The following is a 25,110-nucleotide window of genomic DNA, read 5'->3' as shown; positions in this document are numbered from 1 at the left end:
AAACAGGCATTGAGCTTCTCTGCCTCTGAAATGCGCTTTGCTCCTAGAACTGCATTTCCTTGTGTATCCAGGCAGTTGTGTAACGTTTGCAGGGCAGTTATGTTTAACCAGTTCTGTTACAAGTGAGGGGCTATGCTGTAAAGAGTTAATCGAAATGAAGGAGATGCTGTCCTCTTTCAGTATCTCTTCAAGATCTATTCAGCAGCATATGCTGCTATTTTTACAAAATGAATCTGTTGCCAGTCTACAGAACACATGTTTTGAAGTGAAGCATGAGAACGCTGAGCATTATGAAAGTAACTAAGCTCATTAGTGGCAAGGGAGGGCTTTGCTGTATTAACTGTGATGTTGTAATATCTCTGACTAATTAGCTCTTCTCCTAATTAGATTCAGAGCAATTAAAGCTTTAAAGACTTCTGACAAATTTTTTGAAAGGACTGTAAATTTCAGGTACATGACTTTCTCTTTTGGAAGGAGCATCTTGGTACATGCTCACTGGTGTCTGTGGCTGACTTAGATTAGTTCCCAATTAATTATTGAAGGCTGTACGTAGTCTATCACTATTATCACTGTCCTAGTACTGTATGTGTAACTTCTCTAAAGATCTGGGTGTTCTGCAAAGACTGGCAGCCATTTGGTGTTCAGTTCAGCAGAGCCAGAAACAGAAGACATGCACACGTAGTGCTCTCATGCGGAGAGATTAATTTTCTCTCAGTTTAAAATAAACCATTCTGATTAAAAGCATCTGCTTTTTTCTTTTGCATAACAAAAATGGTTTCCAAAATTAAAGGCTTCTAAAACATCTTTGCAGTCTCCTGCAGAGATTTCTATCCAAAAGCCAGCAGTTTCATTTACAAATATGCATTGTGCTTAAAACTATTGGACAAAATCTTACTCATGATCTTTCAGATTCATGGATAACCTTTAGCAAATACTACTGCGGCTCTCTTCTTTTCCTTAAAGAGCTGTAAAATTCTAACTTTGGATTTCTGTCCTATCTTGAGTATAGATTAAAGGTTAAAGCTTAAAATATACAAGGGATTGGTTAAATCAGACGAGTTCTAAGCCTATTGACTGTAGCATCTGTCCTTTTGAGGCCTTAGTGCTATGAGAGTTGAGCTGCAAATCTCTGAATGAAGATCCCATCTTTGGGTTTGAATGCTCAGTAACAGAGCTGTAGTTTCTAGTTAGAGATCAAATATTTTCATGCTTTTCTAAAAAGGGTAGGGAGCTCTGATTGTGGGGAGAATGTCGCTGGCTGTTAGATACTGAGCCAGAATGATGTGGTTGATGTTGATTTACGTGCTTGTCATGCAAGGGAGATCAGAAAGCAGGATCTTTAGGAAATGCCATTACTTTACTAGTATGACCGAAGGATCCCATTTAGGTAGAGAACACATGGACAGAACATCTCAGTCATCAGCCAGCTGCTGAGAGCATCTTTATTTCTTTTGTACTTAACACCAATGTCTTCACCTACTTTGGAAGAGAGTGTCAGAAACCCACGGAGTGGATGGATTCCCAGCCTGGAGGAGTCCTGCAGTGAGTTTAGGGATTCCAGCACTCTTGCCTAGAGCTCGTGAAGAGCTGTGGGCTTTTAGCCGAGCTTAAGCCAACAGCTCTGCAGCTTTAGGCCAGGATTGCTCTTGATTTACAATGAGCTTTTTGGTAAGGTACCCAGATGTATGCTGTAGGCAAAATCTGTATATGATGATGCGAGAAGAGTGAAGAGCTGTCATGGTAGCTGTTATAGCATAGACTGATCAGGTGCTTTAAAGATAAGATAATATGTCTTTGTGTATTAGCAGCATTTCTATTTCTTAGACTTTGCAGTTTATTTTCCTACTGAAACATTCAAATGAGGGATGTGTAGTTTGGACCAGGGTTTATAACAACTTATGTTTGTTATAGAGAATTTTTTCTCACACATGTGTAATTACATGTAAAATGTTCGTCACTGTTGAAGGATGCAGCTTCCTCCTTAGAAGCTGCTGTTAAAATTGCCTGACTGGGCTGGTGCTCTGCCTCTCAAGTACCAGGTTTCAGTGACTTTTACTTTTGGACTGTCCTGTGAAGGATTTGGTGAGTTAAAGGGTAATGTTCTTGGCACAATTCCTACTTGTGTGTATAATGCTTTACAAAGTTGGTTTAGCAGCATGATGAAGAGAAATAAACAGTCTACTTCTTCCCTTTTCCATCTCTAGAGACAGGAAAGCTGAGGGGCAGTAGGGAGGGCAGAAATTGCTGGAAGTTGTTCTACAGGCCAGTGTTAAAATAGCAGCTGGACCTCCTCAGTCTAGGGCTCACCAGCTGGTAGGTGGTTTAACTCTTAAAGCATTGATGGCTTATTTACTCTGATTTTTGTTCATTATGGAAATTATCTCCCTATAGGAGTATTTCAGAAACAAGCACTCAAGCTGCTGGGAAAAAACCCACTATTGATGGTTAGCATAACTGTTCTTTTTTGCCTCAATTTTCTGAAAGGACCCATTATTAAGATAAGTATTTCCAAGTGAATGTGAGTCAATAGAATAGTTAAATGTGCTGTATGCTGACCTTCTCAGCTTTGAAGTAAGCTTAATAGAAGAAATCCCTAATGAATGTATTCCAGGAATAATTCCTTGGCATTGCAGAACCACATTTGAAACTTTTGGTTAAAGAGAAGTACTTGGTATCTGCACCGTTGCACAGTATTTTGTCTACAAGCTTGATTGGCTCAGCAAACAAACTGGGGAAAAAAAAAAGCTTCACTTCTGTGGCTCTTCTGTCTCCACCTTCTGGAAGCTGATAGCAAATAATTTAAAGTCAGCTTACTGAGTTAATTAACTGGAAAGCAGATGTGTTGCAAGATGCGTGTTTTGACCCTAGTTAAAGGATGTCATCAGGATTTTGTTTTAGTTATTCCAAAACACTGAGTCTAGGGAGCAAATAATTGGGATGAAAATTCTCCTTAAGCCAAAACTGTCTTTTTTTTTTTAAAAAATAATCTCTGCAGAATGTGTCAGCCTGGGGTCAGCCAGGGGGTTAGCTGATTTAACTGTACTGTGAGCGTACTGTTGTAAAAGAATAGAGTAAAACTGTAATGGTCCAGATGACCCCTTCCAGTCATTGCCATCTGAGTGTTCTTGGCTTCATTTTCAGAGGTGAAGGAATATTTATGAGAATTTCTGGGAGGACAGTTTGGTCCACCACAGGCAGCATGCTGAAGGCTGTGCTTTCAGAGAGAATAAACTGCTTTGTATCAGACCTGCAGGTGAGAAAATGTAGGAGGGGAAGGAAAGGCAGCCAGAGGGCAATACTTCAGAAAACCATGCTCAGGGTTTGGTCTCCCTCTTGCTGTTTTTTGGGTGGTATTTTCTTTCTGCTGTTCCATATATTGGGCTGTTCCCTGGCCAGCAGTACTGTCATGTGGATCAAATGATCACCTTAGTAATAGGTTAATTGGCTACAGGCAGAGCTATGAGCTGTGAGGGAAAGCTTTGTAGCTTGTTGTCACATGCTGGTTTCTCAGAATAGCCTTTAGCTGGGAATTTAAGGCATCTTTCCTGGCCATTCTTGTCCCTTTTCAGGTTGCGGCTGCTCCCTGGTGGTTACCTGTGAAGGGAGCCAACTGGAGGCACCCTGAGGGTCCTGACTCGAGTATCTCCAACAGGTAAGCCATGAGCAGCTATTCAACTATAATAAGTGCTTGTAAATACACCTGTAAACTTGCACCAGGAAGGGAATGCAAAAAAGGGTTTTAAATTAGTTACTTGTTTGCTGCTGCTTCTGCAACTATTTTCCCATCTTTTAGTGTGTTGCAGGCAGTATTTGGTGGCTGTATGGTCAATGACGTAGTAGCATTTCAAAAAGGTCTCTAAGCACTTTCCACCCGAGGGAAAAGAGACCATGCTGAAATGTGCTTCAGTGTTTTTTCACGTTTATGTATTGGCAGTGAAACAGAGCACATCTTCAGAGAGTCAGTAAATTCAGAGCATTCAGTGCAGATTTGGTTTTAGAGAGGGAGACTAAATACTAGCTGCATGCCTACCCTCGGAGTGCATGTTACATGTCCTTCATCTGGGATTTGGAGGCCTATCTCTGGTGGTAGAAGACTGAGAAGTTTTTTCCTTTTTACTGCAATTCTGACTTTATGGACTGATTATTGTGGAAAATCAGTTGTGACCCTTATCTACAAGCTCTAAATGCTTTGGAAAACTTTACTTTTTCTTAACCTGTAGTTAGTGCCATGCTTTGCTAGCATGATCCTGAAACTTGCTGATCTGTGTCTTTATGGAATCTCTTTCCATTCAGAAGTGGAATGAATTTTAGGCCTAGAAAATCAGAAGGCTTTATTATTCTCAGGTGCTTTTTATGGATGCTGCAGAACTAGCCCTGGGTTGCATATGGTAAAAGCCATTTTTCAGTGATGTATATTGCTGTATGCTTACTTGGAGATGGCTGCCTTCATTTGAGGCCTCTTATATTGCAACTCGTTCCCTTGCTAGGCAGGTGTCAGTGAACTTGGTGCTAGCTGCCTTAATCAACTAATTAAAGTTTCAGAACTGCTGTTTGAAATAGTCAGACTCTCTAGCCTAAATCTAGTAGATGCTGGCATGGTTTTGAGTCCTCTAAGGACAGGGCTATGTTAGTGTAACATCATCTGATGGCTGAACTGCTTAGTAACAAGTCCGTTGTCTGTTCTCCAAGGGCAGTGAAAGAATTATCTGAGGCAAAAATAGAGATAATATGAGGAGGCGTTTTTAGGGGGAGACAGCGAAATTCAGGTCACAGTCAGCAGATAAGAGTTGAAAACCTGCCATGCAAATCTAGTCTTGCAGAAGTATGGTGTAAACCTAGGCCAGCACAACTGCTGGTGAACTTGCCACAGGGAAGTAGCCTAATGGCCCAAAGGCATATGCTGGCTTGTTGCATGAGGCAGGAAAGACAAATTAATATCAAGTTCTCTGTATCTGTCTTCCCTCAGCTACTTCCCAAGTACCCTCAGCTCTTGAAGTGTCTTGGTCTATTAGAGGCTTGGATGGGGAGGACCCTTGTGACAAAAATGACTTGGCATTTTTTCTGTCTTTTTCTGGAAAAAGAGGGCAGGATTGTAAGGGCAATCCTGGAACTAAACCAATGGAAAGACAGGAGCTCTGGTGTAAACTGTGGACTGCTTGAAACACCTGAAGAAAAATAGCGTTTTGTTGAGTTTCTGTAGTTTGCTGTTTGCTGGATTGGGTGCTGTAAGAGATGATGTTGCTAAGAGCAAGGACTCTTCCATCTCACTTCTCCCTCAAAAACTCCACAACTGACAGCAAAGAAAGAACTTGCAGCAAAGAGAAGTGTGCACAGGGAAGTGAAGAGCATTTGCTGTTAAATTGCAATGTAAATTTTTCTATTGAGAATTCTGGCTTCTTGTTAAGATACTGTTAAACTAGGCTAGTGAGGAGTAGTGATGCTGCAGTCTTCCGGTGTCTTCCTTTGGGTCTCTGAGCACTTGTGCTTCCACAGAAGCCAGTATATCAATAGTTCTTCACTGTCTCCTGGGTGCAGCAGGTTTCTGAGGTGACTCCATGAGAAACCACAAGCCACAAATGTCTTTAGTGTACATAAAAGCATGATGAGGCAAACAGAGGTTAGGCTTTCTTTTCTCTTCCTTGTTTTTCTCTGGCTGCATTTCCGTTCCAGCATCTTGCTGTCTGTCTTTTAAATAGCTTCTCTTCTGTAAAAGTAAACTGATAGCTTGTCCAGTTGTAACTGAACTGTGAACTTCCTCACGGTCCTTTGTGGCCACCTCTAAAAGAGTTTCATAAACTGCTTGTGCTGTATAGCTGTGAGAGTGCCTCGTTCTGCTGATGATCTTGTCCTGTTTATTTTGTTTCCCAGAATGGATCATCCTGTTCTTCATGTTTCCTGGAACGATGCTGTGGCATTCTGCACATGGGCAGGGAAAAGATTGCCCACTGAGGCTGAATGGGAATACAGCTGTCGGGGGGGGCTTGAAAATAGGTACCTGTCACAAATGTGTCCCTGATAAATGTTTAAAACTGGTATTTACCAGATAAGGAAGAGCTGTGTGGCTTTTCATTACCCTCAATGTCTTGTGTAGTGGTACTCTGACATAGTCTGAACAGATTCCTTTAGGTAAGTGAATTTCCCTAAATACCTAAATGGTACGTTGTAATCTGAACTCTAACGGGACAAGAATGCAGAGAGCCCAAGAGAGGAGGAGATGTGACAACATGTCAAGACACAGGACTGCTGCTATTGCAGGAGATGGAAAATGTGGCAAATGAGCTTAGCACCAAGGCCAAAAGAGTTGCAAAAGATCTTAAGTAAATAACTACATCACTGCACATCAGCTGTAGGGCCACTAGATCCACTTGTTATCTGACTGTGGGCTTGGGGAGGAGGGAAAGATGATGTGGATAACAGGTTTATGTCTTCTCCATCCTGTGTCCTGGACTACGTACCACACAGGGCTCTTTCGTGTACAAATTGTCCCCACAGAACCCTTGCTCTCCCGAAAACCTGCCCGATGTATTCCAGTTCCATTTGTACCAACAAAGTTCTCCAGGGTAAGGTGGGGAGGAAGGGGAGTGTGTGTGTGGAGGTCTCTTTTTTTTTTTTTCTTCTTTTTTTTTTTTTTTTAATTTAGATAAAAAAAGTAAGTTTGACAACTGTTTTTTTGTATGTCTTTTAATAGACTTTTCCCCTGGGGCAACAAGCTTCAGCCAAGAGGTGAACATTATGCCAATATCTGGCAGGGAGTGTTCCCAACTAATAACACTGCGGAAGATGGATACAAAGGAACTGCACCTGTAAGTGTGTCTCAAAGTGAATTAATCATATGGAAATTAACTTAGTCTTCCTAAAATTGAGGTCTGTGTTTAAAACAGTGGATCATGGCTGTTTTCCATTCCTGTACTCTTTCACCTTTAGATTTTTAAAGTTACCGTATATTTCACTGCAGGAAGGGACACTTTTTAAAAGCTAATTGAAAAGTAAAGATTAGTTTCACTTGAACTTTTAGTTCCTCTCAAACTGACCTCTTTTTCCCCTTTCCAGTCAGTTTATAGCCAGAAGCTGAAATATTTTCTGCCTGCACTTTTGGCATTACAATTTTTTGAAATATTTTTTGGGTAGTTGTTCCCATGGCACAAAAGTCATGCAATAATTTAACAGAAATGAAACTTCCGTTTTTGGAAAGGTTGAGTCTGTCTAATATGGCAAACAACAGAGTAGAATTTTAAAGACAATCAAGAATGGGAACGGATTATTAAATGGTAGTTAAAGTAGGTTCAAATAGTTTGATCAGTAGAGAAGTCTGCAGTGCATGAGTTGACATCCAGCCTTGCTTCCCTTCGATGGGAAGGGGAATCTGGAAGTTGTAAGCCTGGACATGGAGGTCAGATCACTGCTGCCATGTTCAGGTCTGTGTCTGTTGGTCAGGCAGTGCCTTGCTTTAAAGGATCAGTCTCCAGAACCAGTGAGAAGATGCTGTGTGCCATAGTGGAGATGTGGTGCTGAGAACATTGATAATAGTTCATTCTTTTGTTCTCTTTTAATGGTGTATGTAAAAGTTTTATGGTTCTGCACTACTCATTTCGTATCTGCTTGTGAGATATGAAGGCAGAAGCTCCTAGTAAAGACAAATGCCTTTTGAGCAGACTGGTCTTCAGGATTAAAAACTTCATTTCACGTTGAGTCATTCACAGAACTGGCACTTGTGTTCCATGTCTTGTGTAGGTCACTGCATTTCCTCCCAATGGGTATGGCTTGTATAACATTGTAGGAAATGCCTGGGAATGGACGTCGGACTGGTGGGCTGTGCATCATTCAACAGATGAAGTTCACAACCCTGTAAGTATTTTCAGCATCACATGAAGTATAGAATTCCCTCTTGCTACTCCAATCTGGTTGCTGTTTTAAAAGCAACTGTTCTTTGCTTCTCTCTGTTGAGAAACAAGATTTTGCCAGTTACTTTCAAAAAAATGAGGAGGTTTTTTGTTCATTTATGTTGCTACAAGCTGTACTACTTTTTTTCTTTTTTCCCCCAGGTAGCGAACAAACCATTGTGAATTATCTTTATGCCTTCTACTTGCTCGTTTAAAACTCAGCATGTAAAAAAGCTGAAGTTCATGGGGAGAAGTAGCTTACTAGGCTTTGAGGGGTTAATCTTTGGTTTTCTTTGTGGCAGACAGAGAAAAAAGTCCTGCAGGGTAAGCTTTGTATGGCGGTTTCTCATGGAGTAGCTCTCAGCAGATTCACGTTCTAGTGTTACATCTTCTTTCTCATTTATCCAGGATGACTAAATCTGAGAAATGCACTGCTCTGCTCTCACAGAGCTTGTTTTGTTCAGACACTGTTATCTGTAATGAGAAAACCAATTAAACCTCACGGGGCAGGAGTCTCTGCTGCAGGATTTGAGTATCCCCGTGCTGTGGTTTCTTATGACACGTGTAGTCTCTTTGGCGTGCCGGACATAATTGGAGGCCTTTCTGGGAAGTCAGCAATTGGAAGTAGCTGGAGGAACTTGCTAATTTTTTTTTTTTGCGGTTCTGTACATTGCAGAGGTTGACATTCTGTTGTTCTTCCAGGAGGATGTGTCCAGCAAGAGAAATCAGACTCTTCTCAGGGTCTAGATTGCTCTAAGTCTGTAGTAGCAGCTTCACCAGCTGATGGAGCATCTGGAGACCTCCCAACCCATACCAGTCACACAGGCTGGGTGCCAGTTCCTTGTATCCCAGTAAGATACCACAGGCCTCTCTAGTGGCTTCAGCTGTGTCGGACAGCATGCTACATACATCTTCCCAAATAAACGAAATGCTGAGGACTAGCTATTTTTTCACTTGTTGGATTTAAAATAGGATGGACTATTCTCCAATTTTTGCTGGTAGGCAGGCTTAGTGGCAGAGCAATGGCTAAAGAACCTTCTTTTCCATTGGGATCTTGGTCGTGTTGTATTGCCATCAATTTACCTTTCTCACATACTCTACAAATTCATATGATGTGATCTGAATATTTCACAGTAGTCAAAATTTTCTACCAGTTTCTGCAATTCAGCAATAATGGAAAGCTGTAGTGCATGAATTGTGTCTCGAATGTATAAACACACCTGTCTTTTCCCAACATTGACTCATGGCTTGCATATATGTACAGATGAAATTTATAGAGAACTTACACTTAGTATTCAAACTGATTCATTTTGGTTTTTTCCTGTTTGCATTCTGATTGATTAGGAAAGAAACATCTGCTGTCTTGTAATTCTGTTTCCATTCTGGTGGGTGTTTTACACACAACTAAGGATAATTTTTTTTTTCTGTACCTTATGAATGGAAAAAAGGCCAGTTTAAGGCAATATTTCTAAAGATGAAGTGTTGAGTAGCTAGAAGAATGTAAATTTGGATGAAAGTGAAGAACAATAAAACTAGTGAACTTTCCCATGTCAGAGTAGGTGAGTATTGATTTGATTGCAGCCTGATGAGTTGGGGGAGGGAGGAGGAGAGGGAGCAAGGCTGAGCTTTGTTCCAGACTGGGTGATCAGTCACCATGGTTTATACCAGGGAAACTTCTGCATTACCCCTCTTACTGATGAAGCTTCCCATCAGTGCCTGGCACTACGCAGAATGATCTATATATGCTGCCTTAACTGGGGCAGGGGGAAAGGGCCCTTAGAGACAAACAGCATCTGTGTCTCTGAGAAGAACCTGGGTCTGGCGGTTGGAAGCTTATTGCACCTGTCCCTGCTCTTGTTCAGGTGTTTCTCAGTCTGGCAGCCACTTCAGCTGTGGCTTCGTGTTTGTACCGTGGCCTCTCGGGGCAGGGGGAAGCATGCAGTGCTCTAAGGAGTCTTTTTGCCTAGTAAGAAGTAGCAACACTGGGAAGCAAAAACAGAGTAACTAGGCTGAGTCTGAAGAATGAAAACACTTTTGATGTTGTGTATAGATCTCTGGTCTGTTGTGCCTAGATATGTTCTAGAGGTGTTTGGGTTAGTCTGTAGGTTAGCATAAGATAATGTGCATATTTGTTTAAACAGAGTTTTCTGTGTTGTCACTGGCAAAGACATAGAGCTTTTTTTCATGTAAGATCATAGACTGGTTTGGGTTGGAAGGGACTTTAAAGACTTTCTTGCTCCCACCCCCCTGCCCTGGTCAGGGACACCTTCCACTAGCCCAGGTTGCCCAAAGCCCCGTCCAACCTGGCCTTGAACCCTTCCAGGGAGGGGGCAGCCACAGCTTCTCTGGGCAACCTGTGCCAGGGCCTCACCACCCTCACAGGGAAAAATTTCTTCCTTACATCTAATATAAATCTGCCCTCTGTCAGTTTAAACCCATTACCCCTCATCCCATCCCTACACCCCTGATGCAGAGTCCCTCCCCCTTTCCTGTAGCCCCTTTCAGTACTGGGAGGCCGCTCTAAGGTCTCCCCGGAGCCTTCTCTTCTCCAGGCTGAACACCCCCAACTCTCTCAGCCTGTCCTTATAGTGACTGTAGGTGAAAGTCATGAAATAACTAGTTTATGTGAAAGTTACTGTGGTAATAATAGAGAGAATCTCTAGGAGTCTTCATCTGAACTGCAGCTTTCAGCTAGTCCATTCCTTCTCATTGGTGCTACTTAACTTCATCTTTTTGTTTTTTTAAAGAAAAAATAGATTTCTCTGGCTGTGTCAGCCTTCCCAACTTATCCCAGTTGCACAAAACCCAGCTAGCTAGAATCGTGTATTTTGCTGAGCTACAGCTACTGTGGTATGATGCTTTAAAAAAAAAAAGTCCTTATTCTTATGTATTGCAGTGGTGCCCCTTCATTAGAATGACTTTTAAAAATGAGACACTTCTGTGTTTCTACCGTCAGTGCAGCACTGCTTCCCTGTTGAATTAAGGGGATGATGAGAAACAAGGGTCAGGTGACTTTTGCTCTCTGTTAAACTTCAGTGGCTGTGGGTTTGCTTAGGTCTTTACATTCAGCACAAACTTTTTGCAGACACTTCAGGAAGTTTTTAAAAATTAAGTGTTAACAATTATTTTAGGGTTTTTTTTCAGTTCGTAACTAACTGTCCAAATCTAGTGTCTGAGGCAGAGCACTTCAAAGTGAATTCCAAAGGGTTTTTCTGATTAAATAGATAAGAAAACTGAATTTCATAATGTGAAAAGGTGTCCCAAAATAGCCAGGCTGCAGTATCTTCTGAGACATTAAAAATGATTAGCACCATATCTGTCAGAGCCAATCTCTTAAGTCTCTCCAGAGTACAAGTCAGCATAACCTATATATAGGATGTGTTCTTTCTGCCTAAAAGACTAGGAATTCTTCTAGAGGGTCAGAGCTTGGTGAAAGTTTTGTAACATATTTAGTTTAACAACTGAAATCTTCAAAAGAGTTTTCTAGTACTGGAGAGATTTGGGGTTCCCCCTGCACCTGATCAGTTTGCATTCACGAATAATTACCAAGAATAAAATTAAACTGGGACACCTGACAGTGCTTTGTAAGTTGTTGTCTACTTCTTAAGGTATTAAATTATGCTCTTCCAATAGAACAAGCAATGTTCTTCCATTTCTTTGCCAGGTATGGGACTTGTGCATCTAAGTATTGAAGCCAAATAAACAAATCTGAAGGGTTTTTATGCAGCTCAAGAAGTACATAGAGTGCAGAGCCTGATACGGGGTCCTTGAAATGAAAAGCTATGAAGTGCCAGGAACACTGACCACTATTAGCAATAGTGGGGGTTTGGGGGTGCAGCCAGGACATTCAGGTTAGTGGCATTGAAAGGCATCAGAACAGGTTCTGGATGTAACTTCTAAGAGCGGAGCATCGATATAAATGGAGACACTTCTACAGCTAAGTCTCCTCAACTATTCTAGCCTCAACGCTTGCACAATAATAGTGGCTTGCTCAAAACATGAGGCAAGTGGCTTTTATTTTGAATTCTCCTTCATCAGATCGGTGTAGTGAGCTGGTAATGTCTGCTCAGTTTTGACTGAAGCAAATGAAAGTCTCCCCCATTTTTTACAAGTGCACAGTATCAGTGGACATCAGTGTACTGACACCAGCTGTGAAAACAATACTGTGTTTGGAGGGGTTTTAAGTAACAAATTATATGTAGTGAACTGCTTGTCATCTTAGAACATGGTGAATGGTCCCTCCATTTCCTATGAGACAATGGGCTTGTTACTCCCCCAGTGAAAATGGGAAGCCAGTCGCATTCACTTAGTGCAGCAGGATAGTCCAGTAGAAATCTCATATATCAGGAATCCTGAGCAAATCAGAATAGACCAACTCTAAAATAGCTGTTTGTACAAAAACTTTTACACATGGAAATGGAAATAACTTCTAAATATTCTGAATTTCAAGTGGAATAGTGTTTCTCAATTGAAACTTGCTCTTCTAACTTCCTCCTGCCTCTCAGCATAGTTACTCTCTCTAGTCTATGTTCACTAACCACTAAAAGCCTTTCTAAGCACAACTTTGTCATGAGTTTAGATTTAGGGTGCCAGATGGTCTCTGCCATGACTGTTCTCCAGTACATGTTGTGCATTCAGGGGCTCCTTTCTCAAGGGCTTCTTCAGTGACTGCCGGGAGGTCAAGGGGCTACCTGTCTTGCTCTTGTTCTCTGAAATTACTTTGCTTGCCCTTGAAGACATCTTGGAGCTGCACAGAATGGGGCTACATGGCAGCAGAAAGACACTCTTGCAGCACGTCTCAGCCATGCAGGTGAAGGGGTTTTTGTGTGGTCAAACTCACTTCAGAGGGAATTGTAAAATCCACTTGAGAAAATGTAAAACTGATACTTCAACTCCTCCGGTATTGGCAGGGGGTAAAAAGCCGGAGCACTGCTGCTGTCGAGAGTAAGTGCTGCTGGGCTGATTTTTCTCGTGAGTGGGAAAAAATCCACAGTTTAAGACAAATTCACAAAAAAATGTTTCTTCTGTGCATCTTGCAGCTACTCTTTGGTGCTTAAAGGCAAGACTAGGAAGCACCAGGGTGGTTTTGTTTGTTTGAAAAATGTAAATGATCACTTGGCAGACAGTAGCCAAGTGTGTGTGTGTGTGAGATCACTCAAACCACAGTCCTTTTATGGGGCCATTTTAATTGTGCTAACTTATGGCTCAGATTTTTTTTTGTGTACAATATGTAGTTTCTTATGACCTGCAGTTCTGTGGAAACTGATTTAGCTCAAAAGCAGAGTGGCCGTGTAGCTGACTCTGCATAGGAAATTACGATCCAACTTCAGCAAGCATTTGTTTGATGTAATGAAAGAAATACAAGTTTTTTCAATTTAAAAAAGCGCTGCTATGTATTGTAATAACTCTCTTTAAAGAATAATCCCATTTATAAGCTTAGGTAATTGAATGCACAAGCACTTGTAATTATGCAATCAGACTATAATATGTCTGTTACAAATTATACTACAAAATAAATTTGTCAGTATGCAACAAATTCTGTTCTTTAAATCAGGGATCAAAGTCTGGACAGCTCTGGCGCTCTCCATATGGACAGCAAATGTCCTTCCACTTCAGTACCAGATGGTGCACTTCTCCAGATAATGGCATAAACCAATATTGTTTGATGGAACAAAGATTTGCTTGTTTTAATCAAAAGTAACCTTAATTGCTGTGCTCTGAGTTTTTATTATGGGTAAGCATAATCAAAGCATGTTTCTTTTATCTGTAAGGAAGATACAAGTGTGAGCAAATATGAACATGGCAGACTTTCTCATTTTAAAAATTATAATATGTGATATTGAGCTGTAACATTGTCTGACCCAAGTTAGACAATGTTGGTACACTCTTACTTTACCAAGAATGTTAAAGCCTGCATTGTTCCTGAAAGGCCAAGATCCACCCAATCAATAGCTTTTCAGGATGCTGTATGTGAAGTCTGCATAGTTCTGTGGAAGGGAAGGCAGTGAAGTTTTTTGGGGTTTGGCTGGGTTTTTTCTGTGCTCTCTAAGCAGCCAGTGCTCAGACCGGAATGAGTTTATAGTTCTGTATCTGCAGATCTAAGGACTGCTAAGGTTCTTTGTAAAACAAGAGAAAGTTTAAGCAAGTGATGTAGGTAGGGCAAAGACCACCCAGAGGTGAGGACTCTAGTGAGAAGGGCATGTGTGGGACTCTTTGTGTGCAGCACTGGGAGTGGGGTTGCTGGTAGGGGACATTAGCTCTTAACACCTTTCAGAAAATTGAAATCTCTTATTCCAGTTTGTCTGTAGGGGCTTGGTGTCTACCTTTCTCTCAGTTTGCAGCTGGGAACAGGGCCTTGTTTGGGATAACAGGGATGGTTCATGCTGCTGGTAGACCAAGGAGCTGTAGAACCCTTCCGGACAAAATCATTCAACTTCATATGCTAAGGAAGTAGAGTCCAGGTGGCTCCTTCCTGCACGTGACACATTTGAGGTTTCTTCAGCAAGGCTGGGATAGAAAAAGGAAGATAATAAGCCATTGGGCAGTACAGGGGGAGGACATCTGCTTGCCCTGAACTTTACTGCAGTGGCTGAGCTGTGAATGTACCAGGAGCTGGAGTAGAGGGCTCCTGAGGCAAAGGAATGCAAGTACAGGCCTTGGCTGAGGGGGTGACAGGTCGTCTAGGAGCCTGTGCAGTCCTCAGCCCATAGTGCTATGTAGGGGGGGTGCACAGGATGCAGAAGCAAACCGTTAGAGAGGGGAAACACAATGCTTGATTCCAGCACCACGTTCTCCTAGGACAGACAGACCTGGGGTACAGAAGTACAAACCGATGTAAATGGGGATGGGGGATGTTTAGTTTTGGTTACTTTCAGATCAGCCCATGTGGCTTTGCTGCCCACTATGTTCAATGCAGTGATTCGAATTTTAACTCCCCAGTAGCCTTCAAATGAGACTGAGAGTTCTTGTAAGCTGTGTTTTTAACGCCAGGAAGGAGAACATAAATTCATGTTTGGAGGCTCTGTGGCTCTTTTTTAACCTCCCATAATTTGAGTGCAGTCACAGGCTGAGGCAGGTGTCAGTCTAGTTGATCTCTTGTGCATGGTTACTTGTGCATTTGATTTAGTACATGTGTAAGTAGCTGGATACCATTGTGGTGAAATCTGGTTATCCTGACTTCCTTTTATCTTTTCTTTTGCTAAACTGCAGAGTGAGACAGGGAAATAGCAACAGAGGGAGAATTGCATGTAGCCCACAGACAGTTGTCAGGCAGCAGTTGTTTCTCCAGCTAATGCCTAGTGATTTTCTGCTTTTCAGAGAACTTTTCCAGTTGTTTTATGATAACCTCTTTACCTTCAGTGATTTTAAGAATTATCTATCGAGAGGATAATGTTTTGTAACTGATATCAGAGAACACTATATCAGATTTTTGCAGGTGATAAAGTGTTTCAGTGCTATAATCCTACTTCAGAGGCTGGGAGGGGTTTAGTTTAACTTGGGTTTCTGTTACCAAATAATCTTTGATGCTCGGTTTTTGCCTAGCAGAAGATATTTGTAACTAATAAAAAGAGCTTATGCAATTACCATTTTCTTTGGTTTGCATGCTTTAGTATATGCTATCCCTTGATAACGTACAGTAGTCTTATGGCTGGACAATAAACCTTCTAATCCTAAATTAGCATGCTTTTCTTGGTTTATAAAAGTTACTTTGGAGCTAATAGCAAAGATTGCTGCTCTGTATTTGCATTACAATTTTTAAGGGAAATCCTTCTCAACAGCTCCATTGTTCTCTGGTTTGTCTTGTTGTCACGTAGCTTTTTTTAGGTGAGTTTTATTCTGGCTGGTTCTACTCTGGCTTCCCGTAAAGTGAGATTAACAGGCTGTTTGAGTTATTATTTTATTATTTTAGAGTGGGGCTCAGTGCCTCTACATGCAAGTTTCATGAAGACAATTTCAAGAGACTTTGGAAATGGAGTAAGCTGTCCCATGGAGGAGCACCCTGGATCGGAAACAAGAGGATGCTGCCTCTGGATGTGGTTTTGGTGAAGTATTTGTAGGGTACTAAATGCAGTAGTAGGGCAATTTTTTTTTTTATTGCAAAATTTTGAGATAGGCAATCAGTGTGAAGCTGCTGAAGCTTCGGTATGGTGAGCTTTCAGTATGCAGACTCTCAAAGCAGTCAAGCTCAGTGGATGCAGTCAGTAGCTTCTGTAGTACTGGCATCACCTCACAGGGTTTTCTTACAGTCCCCATGACGTATATTCAGTGTTACAAATGCTTGTGCTTGATTGTTCTAGAGCTTCACCTCTGGTAATGCAGGAGCTGGGTGGGAGACAACTATGTCCCTTGATAGAGGCTGGGATGGTTCAGTGACCAGGTAGAACCACCCTGGTCACACTGGTGGTCACTGAGAAAAGCTGGAGAGGTGTCATTCCCCGTGAAACCCCCTCTTTGGGAACCTGCTTCTTAAAGGGAAATTTTTCTGGGATTCAGGAGATCTACAAAAGTGAGATTATTTTTTTTTTTGGTGACTGAATTTATATCAGTGAATGTGGTGTTCTTCAGGCTTTGCAGAAAACACACCGCTTTGAGATATTTCCAGGATAAAAATGGCTGGCTCCTGCACAGGAGGCAACAAAATAATCAGCAGCATTTCTTTTTCAGCAGTTGTGGTTTTAACCTATTATGGTACTTTTTAATGGTATATTTTGTATCATTTACATATTCTGTAGCAATTATATTTTTTTCCTAATGCTAAAAACTAGGCTGATGACTTTTTTGTAACCTCTATTTATTGATCAAGGTAACAGTCTTAATAGAAAATGCAGGGATTTGGAGAACAACATGGCTTTTTTTTCTTCCTGTATTCTTCAAATTCTTCTGATATGGTTTTGCCTAGAAATAGACTTGATTTATAAACCCTACCAGCCAGTGAAGAAACGACAGCTTGTACCTCAAATTAAGTGAAAATTTCTTTATTGCAGGTCTGTACATGTAAGGAAATGTTTTTGTTGCATGCCAGTAGAATATGTACAGAAATAGAAATATATGCAAATCTTACAGCTTTGAGAGGATTCTTAGTGGCAGTACTAACTTCTAGGCTAGGCTTGCCAGTTAATTAAAACCACAATTTATTTTCTTGATCTTGTTTGTCACTTCTATAAGCAAGATTTTCTTGTGGTTCTTTCTATAAGTAGTTTCTCAATGCACGTGGAGTATAGAAAGCTTGTAAGAATATTTTGTATCAACAGTGGAAGCATGAAGTATAGCAGTAGTCTCTGTTAGCTGAGTGCAGTAGTAACTGTCACAGCTAAAAGGAATGACATGGGAGAACTGCTCACCTGTGTGATAAATACGCATCAGAGCAAGCAAGAGTGTGTTATTAAGAAGCCTAGCTTTTTCCTTGAACCGATAGGCCATCCACTGGAGTTGGAATTGAAAAAGAAGAGTGAAATTACCTGGTTTAAATCAATTCTAGGGCAAATTTCATAAACGCTTTGAATAAATCACATACATTACAGTGCAAATGTACATGCAGTTACAAAATTGCTGGTACATGCAGTGCTTTCTGCAGGCCGCTTCAGCTCTCGTGATCCCACATAGTGATCCCACAGATGTTATGCGTGATGGCTGGGAGATGATACAGAACATCTGGCTGTGCAGTCACTAACTTGTTTCAGACTGGGAAGGGAGCAAGCACCAAATATTGGGCACTACAGCCCCTCATCGCAACTGGCCACCAAAGGCTGTCACTGCCTTTAGAGAAGGGGAAGTTCTCTGTATTCCTTTTGGAGGCTCCGGGGTTTCCATGTGTGTGTTTCATAGCAGTGGAAATTGAGAATCACAGACTTCATTACATGTACAGGCCAGTGTGTGAAATTCCTCTCCTCTCGTTCAGAAATGTCTGAAACTACAGAAAGGGATCTGTTTTCAGAGATGATGGCTCTCCCGTGATTGCCACTGTGCTTCTTACAGCATGTTCTCAGGTGTTTTACAGAAACCAAGCACAAGGCACTCTTGCACCGGGCAGCAGCTCTAACATTTGCAGCAATGGGGAGGGAGTACAATTAATCTCACCCCTCTGCAAGACTTTTAAACATAACTTTTTCAAGTTTTCTGGTTCAGACAGACACAGCTGATATGTGTTTACTTTGACTATGTATGGCTGCTCCTTATCCACCTCCCTATTCTTACAGATTTTGCCTTTAACCCTGTAACCTGCAATTGTTGTTCCTTGAATAGTGACCAGTGTCCTCTTCTCCACAGAAAGGGCCCTCATCCGGGACAGACAGGGTGAAGAAGGGTGGATCCTATATGTGCCATAAGGTAATGTGAAAAAGCCTTGAGGTATCTTCATGTTCATCTTTCCTCTGGAAGTACCTGACTTGACAATGAAATGATCTTCTGTCAGAGCTTCCTGGCAGCCTGACGCTTGTTAGGGGGTTTCATTGTAGTTTAAAGAGCAGCAATACCTAATGTTGTTAAGGACTTCTTTTTGGTTAGCTTGGAATTAAAACAAACAAACAAACTGTGCATTATTCAGAATGTTTTTTTAGATGTAGAAGTTAAAATTGATGTGTGCCTCTAATGTGATTTTCATTATAGTGTTTGAGTGATACTTGTAAGAGTAGAAAGTATGAATGTAAGTTTTCTTAGTTTTAGAATGGCTCTTGATCCAGAAAGGCTATCAGGTGTTTGCAGGAAGATTGCTGGGAGACAAATGTTTCAGCTTAGCTGATAGCAGATTTGAAATTCTTTGAGAAGTCTGGATAACACGACAATGCAATTGCTGTTCATGACACAAACCATGTTTTAAACTCTGTTCATGTAGCACTGGAAAAATGCTCATTGTGGATCTCCTTTTTCTATAAAGCTGTCCTGTTCTTCTTCCTTTTGAAAGCCTGCAGCTGGCAAATCATTCTCATAATTAGATTAAATTTTCTGCAGTGAGATCCCATTTTCTACACTGATTTCCTTCTTAGGTGAAATCAATGTCAGATGTTAATTAGCAGTTTTGATTAAATTAACGCTGGAATAGACTCTTCTTCAGTGATGAATAATGTGACCCATTTTAAAGGCTTGTGAAGATTCTGGTCTGTCCTAGTCTTTTTTGTAGGTGATAAAACTAGGCTGTGTATCAAGACAAAAAACCCCACTGAATACTACTAGTACAAGGGCTCTTTATTATGTGCCTAAAATCTGTTCAGACCAATCGATCTAGTCTACTGCTGTTCTACCTCTCAGAGTTGACAAAGGCTAAAGTTTGCACCTTTTTCCATGAATGCTTAGCAGCTACTTTTATTTTCAGCTTCTAAATCCTGTCAGGTGCTGTGGAGGTGCAGGGTAGAACTCTGCAGCATGCGAGGCAGCAGTGTGTGCCAGGCTTTGGGGGCACCCGCCGCTCCCTGCCTGGGCGCTGCTGGTGAGGAGCAGCAGTTCACAGCTCCCGCGTGGTGGAGAGGCCGTGATGGAGATGGACATGGGCGACCTGCTTGCCTCAGTGGGGATGGCAGAGCCCACTTCAGCCATCACCACCCTCCTAGTTACTCAAATAGAAATGTTTAGTAGCTGTGCCCAAGCTCCTGAAGGCATCTGGGTTTAAAGGAGTAAAACTACCCTCTTCTCTCTACTCTCCTCTGCTCCTTCCCACTCCCAAAAGAAAAGGTAGGGGGTAAAAAAAAGAAAAAAAAGCATCTGCTTTTTAACCCAGCCATCCCACAAGTCTGGTTCAGTCAGACAGGTTCAGCTGCATGCCGTCAGCCTCTGAAAGTGGTGGGTTTTTGTCAGAGGCCAGGAGCCTGTAGCAGGAGGATAGGAACAAAAATCTTTTTGAACATAGGAACACATCTTTTTGAAGTAACAGCAAAATGTGGCAGAACTCGGATGGGTTGTACTGGAGTTGCTACATAAATGCAGTCTGCTACCCCCAGCGCTTTATTAGTGAAATTACCAGTGTAACTGTCCTTCCACACTGCAATGGACTGCTACTTTTGGGCAGTCGTCAGACTGATTTAATGTAGTAAACCACTTAAACTGGTTAGTTCTGCAATTCAGAAACCATCATTCCTAACACCAGGTAACTGAGAATCTGTAGCACTGTGACTAGCAACAGGCTTTTCTTTATTCAAGCAGTGTATTAATGTGCACTGAGAGACAGCTAAATCTCTACAGCCAGGGAACGTACGAAATGTTACAGAGCAGTGTCTGTACCTTGCTGTAAAGATGTCTGACCTTGTCCTGTTTAGATTCATTTGGTTAACAGTCTTTTTTAAAAGGATTTTTACAACAGACCCTGCAGCAGTCCTTTTATCAATCTTTTAAGATGGCATTTTTGATCTAAAAGAGTCTATCACAGAAATACCAAACCCAACAAGCACAAGGCAGCACTGGGAATGAAAGTGTGGAGGTATTTCCCACTGACACACATTAATGGCATCAAATGGCTGTGTCTGGTGGGTGTGAGGACAAGTCCTGTGAAATAACCTGTGCTCCATTCTCACTTAAGGGAAATGAAATGGCAATAATGGTTCCTCCTTTCACTTCCTGAGAGGTGGCTGTGTGATTTCAGCCCGTTCTGGAGGACGGTGTTCAAAGCTGTCTACTAGGAATATCTGAAATGCAATTCAGTCATTTTCAGTGGCTTAATTTCAAAATATAGATATTTTTATAGTCACCAGTCCAGAATATATCTTGATTATAATACCCCTAGAATGCTAGCCATAGGAATACTGGGAAGGAGTTTGCCTCCAGTTATTCCTTTCTTCTTGTTGCAGAAATGATGTGAATCTTCCCTTCAGTGAAACGTTTCTGACAGGTGACTGTCCATGTCCAGTGGTTCCTTGCTGTACTGATACACAGATGAAGGCACTGACATGTGCTCTCTTTGTCTGAGGAGAAGCAGAATGGGCATTTTAGGTTCTTTCCCAAGCAGGATACATTATTATTATACGTTATTATACGTTATATTGACACTCATGTTATCAGACGCTTCGCCATTCAAACTACCTTTTGTATCTGCTGTGACTGGTATACAGTGGGATTCCCCTTATTTCTCACAGTGATTTTGATCTGGATCAGAACTGTCCAACAGTGTTTGAAATGTTGTGCTGTATTAATCTAACAAGCTCTTGCCTAAGGAAGCACAAGCTGTGATTGCTCTGAAGTTTACAGAATCACTGAATCAACTAGGTTGGAAAAGACCTTAAAGATCATCCAGTCCAACCATTAACCTCACACTGACGGTTCCCAACTGCACCATATCCCTAAGTGCTATGTTGACTCTACTCTTAAAAACTTTCTCTCCTTACTCTGCAGTCTCACTGCTACAGGTACCGCTGTGCAGCCCGTAGCCAGAACACCCCTGACAGCTCCGCGTCCAACCTGGGGTTCCGCTGCGCAGCAGACACCTTCTGACCGAGCACGCTGTCACACCGGGGCCCGAGGGGCTGAACTGCACCCAAGGCTGAAGACATGTGGGGACTGTCACTTGCTCGTGACACAGAGGAGAAAGAACTAATGCTTAGGCTTCCTGCTGAGGGAGAAAAATCCAACACTACTCAATGCTGCTTGAAGAATCTTCATGTATTTATCTTTGGGGAACCTGGCCTGGACTCCTACCCTGACCAAACTTTTTATTGGTGAATTCTGTTTGTTTTAGCAAGAGTATTCTGGACTCAGCTAGCACAAAGCCAAGGAACATGCTGATTGGGTCTTAAAGGGTTAATTTTGTTTAATTATTCCTTTAGAAAAATTCTTTATTAAATAGGGGTTTTTATGTATAGTTTGGATTTCTACACTCAAATCCCATAAACAAGGACTTTATAACAGACAGCTTTAAAAGAAAACAAGGAGTTAAGAAGATGTGAGGACTGGAAGACAGTACTGTTGCAGTGAAAATCAGGTCCAGAAATGTGCATTTTCTGGTGAGCTACTTGCTCCTTTTTCGCAAGTTCATCATCCTCAGGGTGATGATGATTAGAAATGATGTACATATTTGAATAAAATTTCAAGCATTTATTTATGCCGAAGACTTTTATTTTGATGGAAAAACACTGGCACTTTCCTTTGAATTTCTCTTGGACATGGTGTAGGCTTTTTTGCAAATTGAAAAAATGGCATCATTAGAAACTCAAGCTAAGTGATTTCACTTGAATAGAAAATCATTAAAGTGAAAAGACGGCAAATTTAACTGTGCTGTAAAGCTTAGTAAGATAGATTTTGAAACTACTTTTCTCCGTTTAACCAAAAAAAATTATCCCAACAATAAAAAAAGCTCACTTAAAACGGGAGGAATTTTAGCAAGGAGGAAGCGACGTGGGAAGGGGAGCTACCTCATTTTGGGATCTGGATGTATTTCAGGCCTCTGGCAGTGGTTTGCGCTGTCGCTTGCTCTAGGACACTGCGGGGTCTGGTTGCATTTCTGTGCCAGGCACCTCCTTGCTCTCGGGAGCCCAAGCAAGCAGCGGCCTGTGCAGTGAGCTCCTGCCAGAAGGGCTGTCCTTGGGAAGGTGTCACAGCCGGCTGTGCCACCACCCTGACAGGCCTCCTCACTGCCTCCAAACACAGCCCTCTTCTCTGCAGCCTTGAGACCTAGCAGTGAAAAAGGTGGTGGATCAACAATTTTTGCATTGGTGCTAGTCTTCCCTAGCATTGTCTCTTCTATAGGAAGTTGGTTTTAATACAACCTGGGCTTAATACAAATGTTCCTCTAGTTAGTGTTTCATGTTGAAAAGATACTGGAGAACAGCTGGGGAGCCCATCAACAAACACTGGTTGCCAGCAGTGTGTAAAGGGAATTCTAGCAAGCAGAAAAAAAACATTCCAGAACACACCGGTAAAAGCTGTGGTAAATGTTCTGTCATAAACACTGCATTACCAGCCTTAAATGTTTAATTAAAATCTATGCATTAAAAACATCTATTTTATTGAGAGCAATAGGGAAAGAATTTTTCTATCTTTATCTTTCTAAAAGGTGTGTGTGTCTGCCATAAGAAGGAATGTACTTGATAACAGATTTTGCCTTGAGTTGTTTTTGGGTTTTATGCTGGAAAAAAATCCTTGAAAAAAATACACCCAATTCGATGTATCTTTCAGTGAATACTCATTGTGCTGTGGGTGGCATGTGGAGGAAAGTCCTCCTGTTCTTCTGTGGAGATGGTGGAACGTGTCCCTGTCATGCTGCTTTTGTTTGGATAATGGTTACTGTGTTTTATTACAAGATCTTTCATTAAACATACTTGATTTAATCTGATCAGATTTCAATGGGAAAGTAAATCCCCAAGTTTGAGTATTGAATACTGGAACTGATAATCATTACTGCACTTGGAGAGCAGAAAGGAGGGAGGATTACACAGAGCTCAGCCTTTTGAGCTGTGTGGTTGGATTCATTGTGAAAGAGCACACTGAATAGTGAAGTGGTAGAGTGGGGCTCTGAAGCTGAAAGCAACCTGAAGGAAAAAGTGAACAGAAATGTAGCAGGTAGAAAAAAAGGGTCTTGTCTCTTCCAGTTCCTTGCTAGGGGATTTTCTTTCAGGAGGATTCTGGTCTGCACCCCCAGGTAGCTCTCATGCTGAGGCACAGCAAAGTATAACGCATGCCGTGCATGGGAAAGGTCTGTTACCAATTGCCACGCTGGCTCAGAACTCAATGACAAGGAATTATTTCATGGTTTTGCACGACCTTTAACATGGCTGGCTGTTTTCAGCAGCACAAGGCTCTCTTGTTCTGTGCTGTGGAAGTTTTTTCTAACCAGGTAACTCATTCTCTGTTCACTTGCGAGAAGCAGCATCAGCTGGCGGGGATGGAAAGGGTCGGGTTGCGCAGACAGAAGGCTCGGTTGTTCTCTGGTTTAAGGCCGGTGATGCAAGGACTAGATACTGCTCATGGTGTTTGGGGTTTTCTTTTTTGGGGTTGTTTTTTTTTTTATCTACACTTCCTTAACTATTCAAAATCATGCCAAGTGCATATTCATAACAGGAAGCTAACAAACTGTACTGTCATCTTGAAAACAAGGAATATAAATGGTATAAAACTGGTCTTGAAACTCTTTCTGGGAGGGAAAGGAAGAAGATGGGATTGTCCACTCTCACTCCTCCAGTACTGCAGGCTCAAAGTGGTGGGTGTGATGCCCTTTGGGGGAAGAAAAGAAAATCAGATGAGTCCCTACACAGGACAAGAGACCACACAACCCCTGCTACTCTGGTATCATTCCCAGTTACAGGATCTGGAGAACTTCTCCTCTATAGAAGCAGGTACCTTTTATCAGGCAAGGAATGAAGTCCGTGGCTGCTCAGCTTGCAAACTGCTTTTGACAAGCAGCTGAAATCCTCTGGGAGCTTTCTGTACTGACACTTAATGATTAACCTCAAGAAAAATGACATGGTATCTTTATCTTAAATTAAAACCACAGCTATATATAAATCCTAACAGAAGTTCTTCATAACGGAAGTATGGAGATATATATCAAATGGAGAAAAGCTAATACTGAAGCTTATTAAAGAAGTATAGGTAAACATAAAATAAGATTTTGTTTGGCAAATAGCAAAATAATAGCAGCAAAAGGTCCTTTATCTCTTGTCAGTATTAGGTTAATCTTACACGTCTAAATCAAAGTTGTCTTTTATTTAAAAAAAAGTTGCCAATGGCCTGCAGAAAAGCTTATCCCCCAAGATGTGCTGCCTTGTGTCTGTATGTTGTCAAAGGTTATGAATACAATTAAAGATCAAACTGTAGGGAGCAGATAACCCAGGGGTTTGTGCCACTGATGGCACACTGTGGCATGACTGTCAGAAGAGTGTTGCAGTTTATCTGTTTTGTGTATCAAGGTTGGGGGAAATTCAAAACAAGCCTGTTTGAAGCTTCCTTAATTTGATCTTACTGGAAAGGAAGTGAAGTAACATGCAATTGCAGAATGTACCCCATCTAGCAAGTGCTCTCATGTACCCCTGCTGTAGGAGATGCACAGTGAAGTGGCAGCATATGCGGGCCAGACCTGCCCACGAATGCCAAAAAGAGGCAACGACCTTCTTCCTCTGCTGGGAAAGGCCAGGCCTTGCCTAGTACTGTCTGGCTCTGCAGGAGGAAAACAAATCAGTCACTGAAAGGAACACTCACTTGTCTGCCAGCCGTTCAACAATGTAAACAGATTTTTTTGTGGTTCTGATATATTTCTCCATTTCCTTCTTTAATCTGTTTCAGAAGACAGAAAAGCAGCAGCATCCTGCTCGAGACT

At 41.6% G+C, this 25,110-nt stretch overlaps 1 protein-coding gene across 1 annotated transcript in view; it reads left to right on the top strand.

Moving 5' to 3' along the window:
• SUMF1 (sulfatase modifying factor 1) overlaps positions 1–24,190 on the top strand; it is a 40,374-nt gene extending 16,184 nt beyond the window's left edge. Inside the window, exons 4-9 of the mRNA XM_074914007.1 lie at positions 3,570–3,652; positions 5,869–5,991; positions 6,689–6,803; positions 7,732–7,845; positions 18,147–18,206; positions 21,195–24,190. Of these exons, the coding sequence (XP_074770108.1) occupies positions 3,570–3,652; positions 5,869–5,991; positions 6,689–6,803; positions 7,732–7,845; positions 18,147–18,206; positions 21,195–21,293 (594 nt within the window). The 3' untranslated portion in view covers positions 21,294–24,190. The remainder of the gene's footprint in view (positions 1–3,569; positions 3,653–5,868; positions 5,992–6,688; positions 6,804–7,731; positions 7,846–18,146; positions 18,207–21,194) is intronic.
• Positions 24,191–25,110: the final 920 nt, after the last annotated feature.

Source organism: Athene noctua, chromosome 10 (assembly GCF_965140245.1).
Source record: "Athene noctua chromosome 10, bAthNoc1.hap1.1, whole genome shotgun sequence".
In the NCBI taxonomy this organism is placed as follows: Eukaryota; Metazoa; Chordata; class Aves; order Strigiformes; family Strigidae; genus Athene; species Athene noctua.
This window is presented reverse-complemented; position numbering and strand designations above follow the sequence as displayed.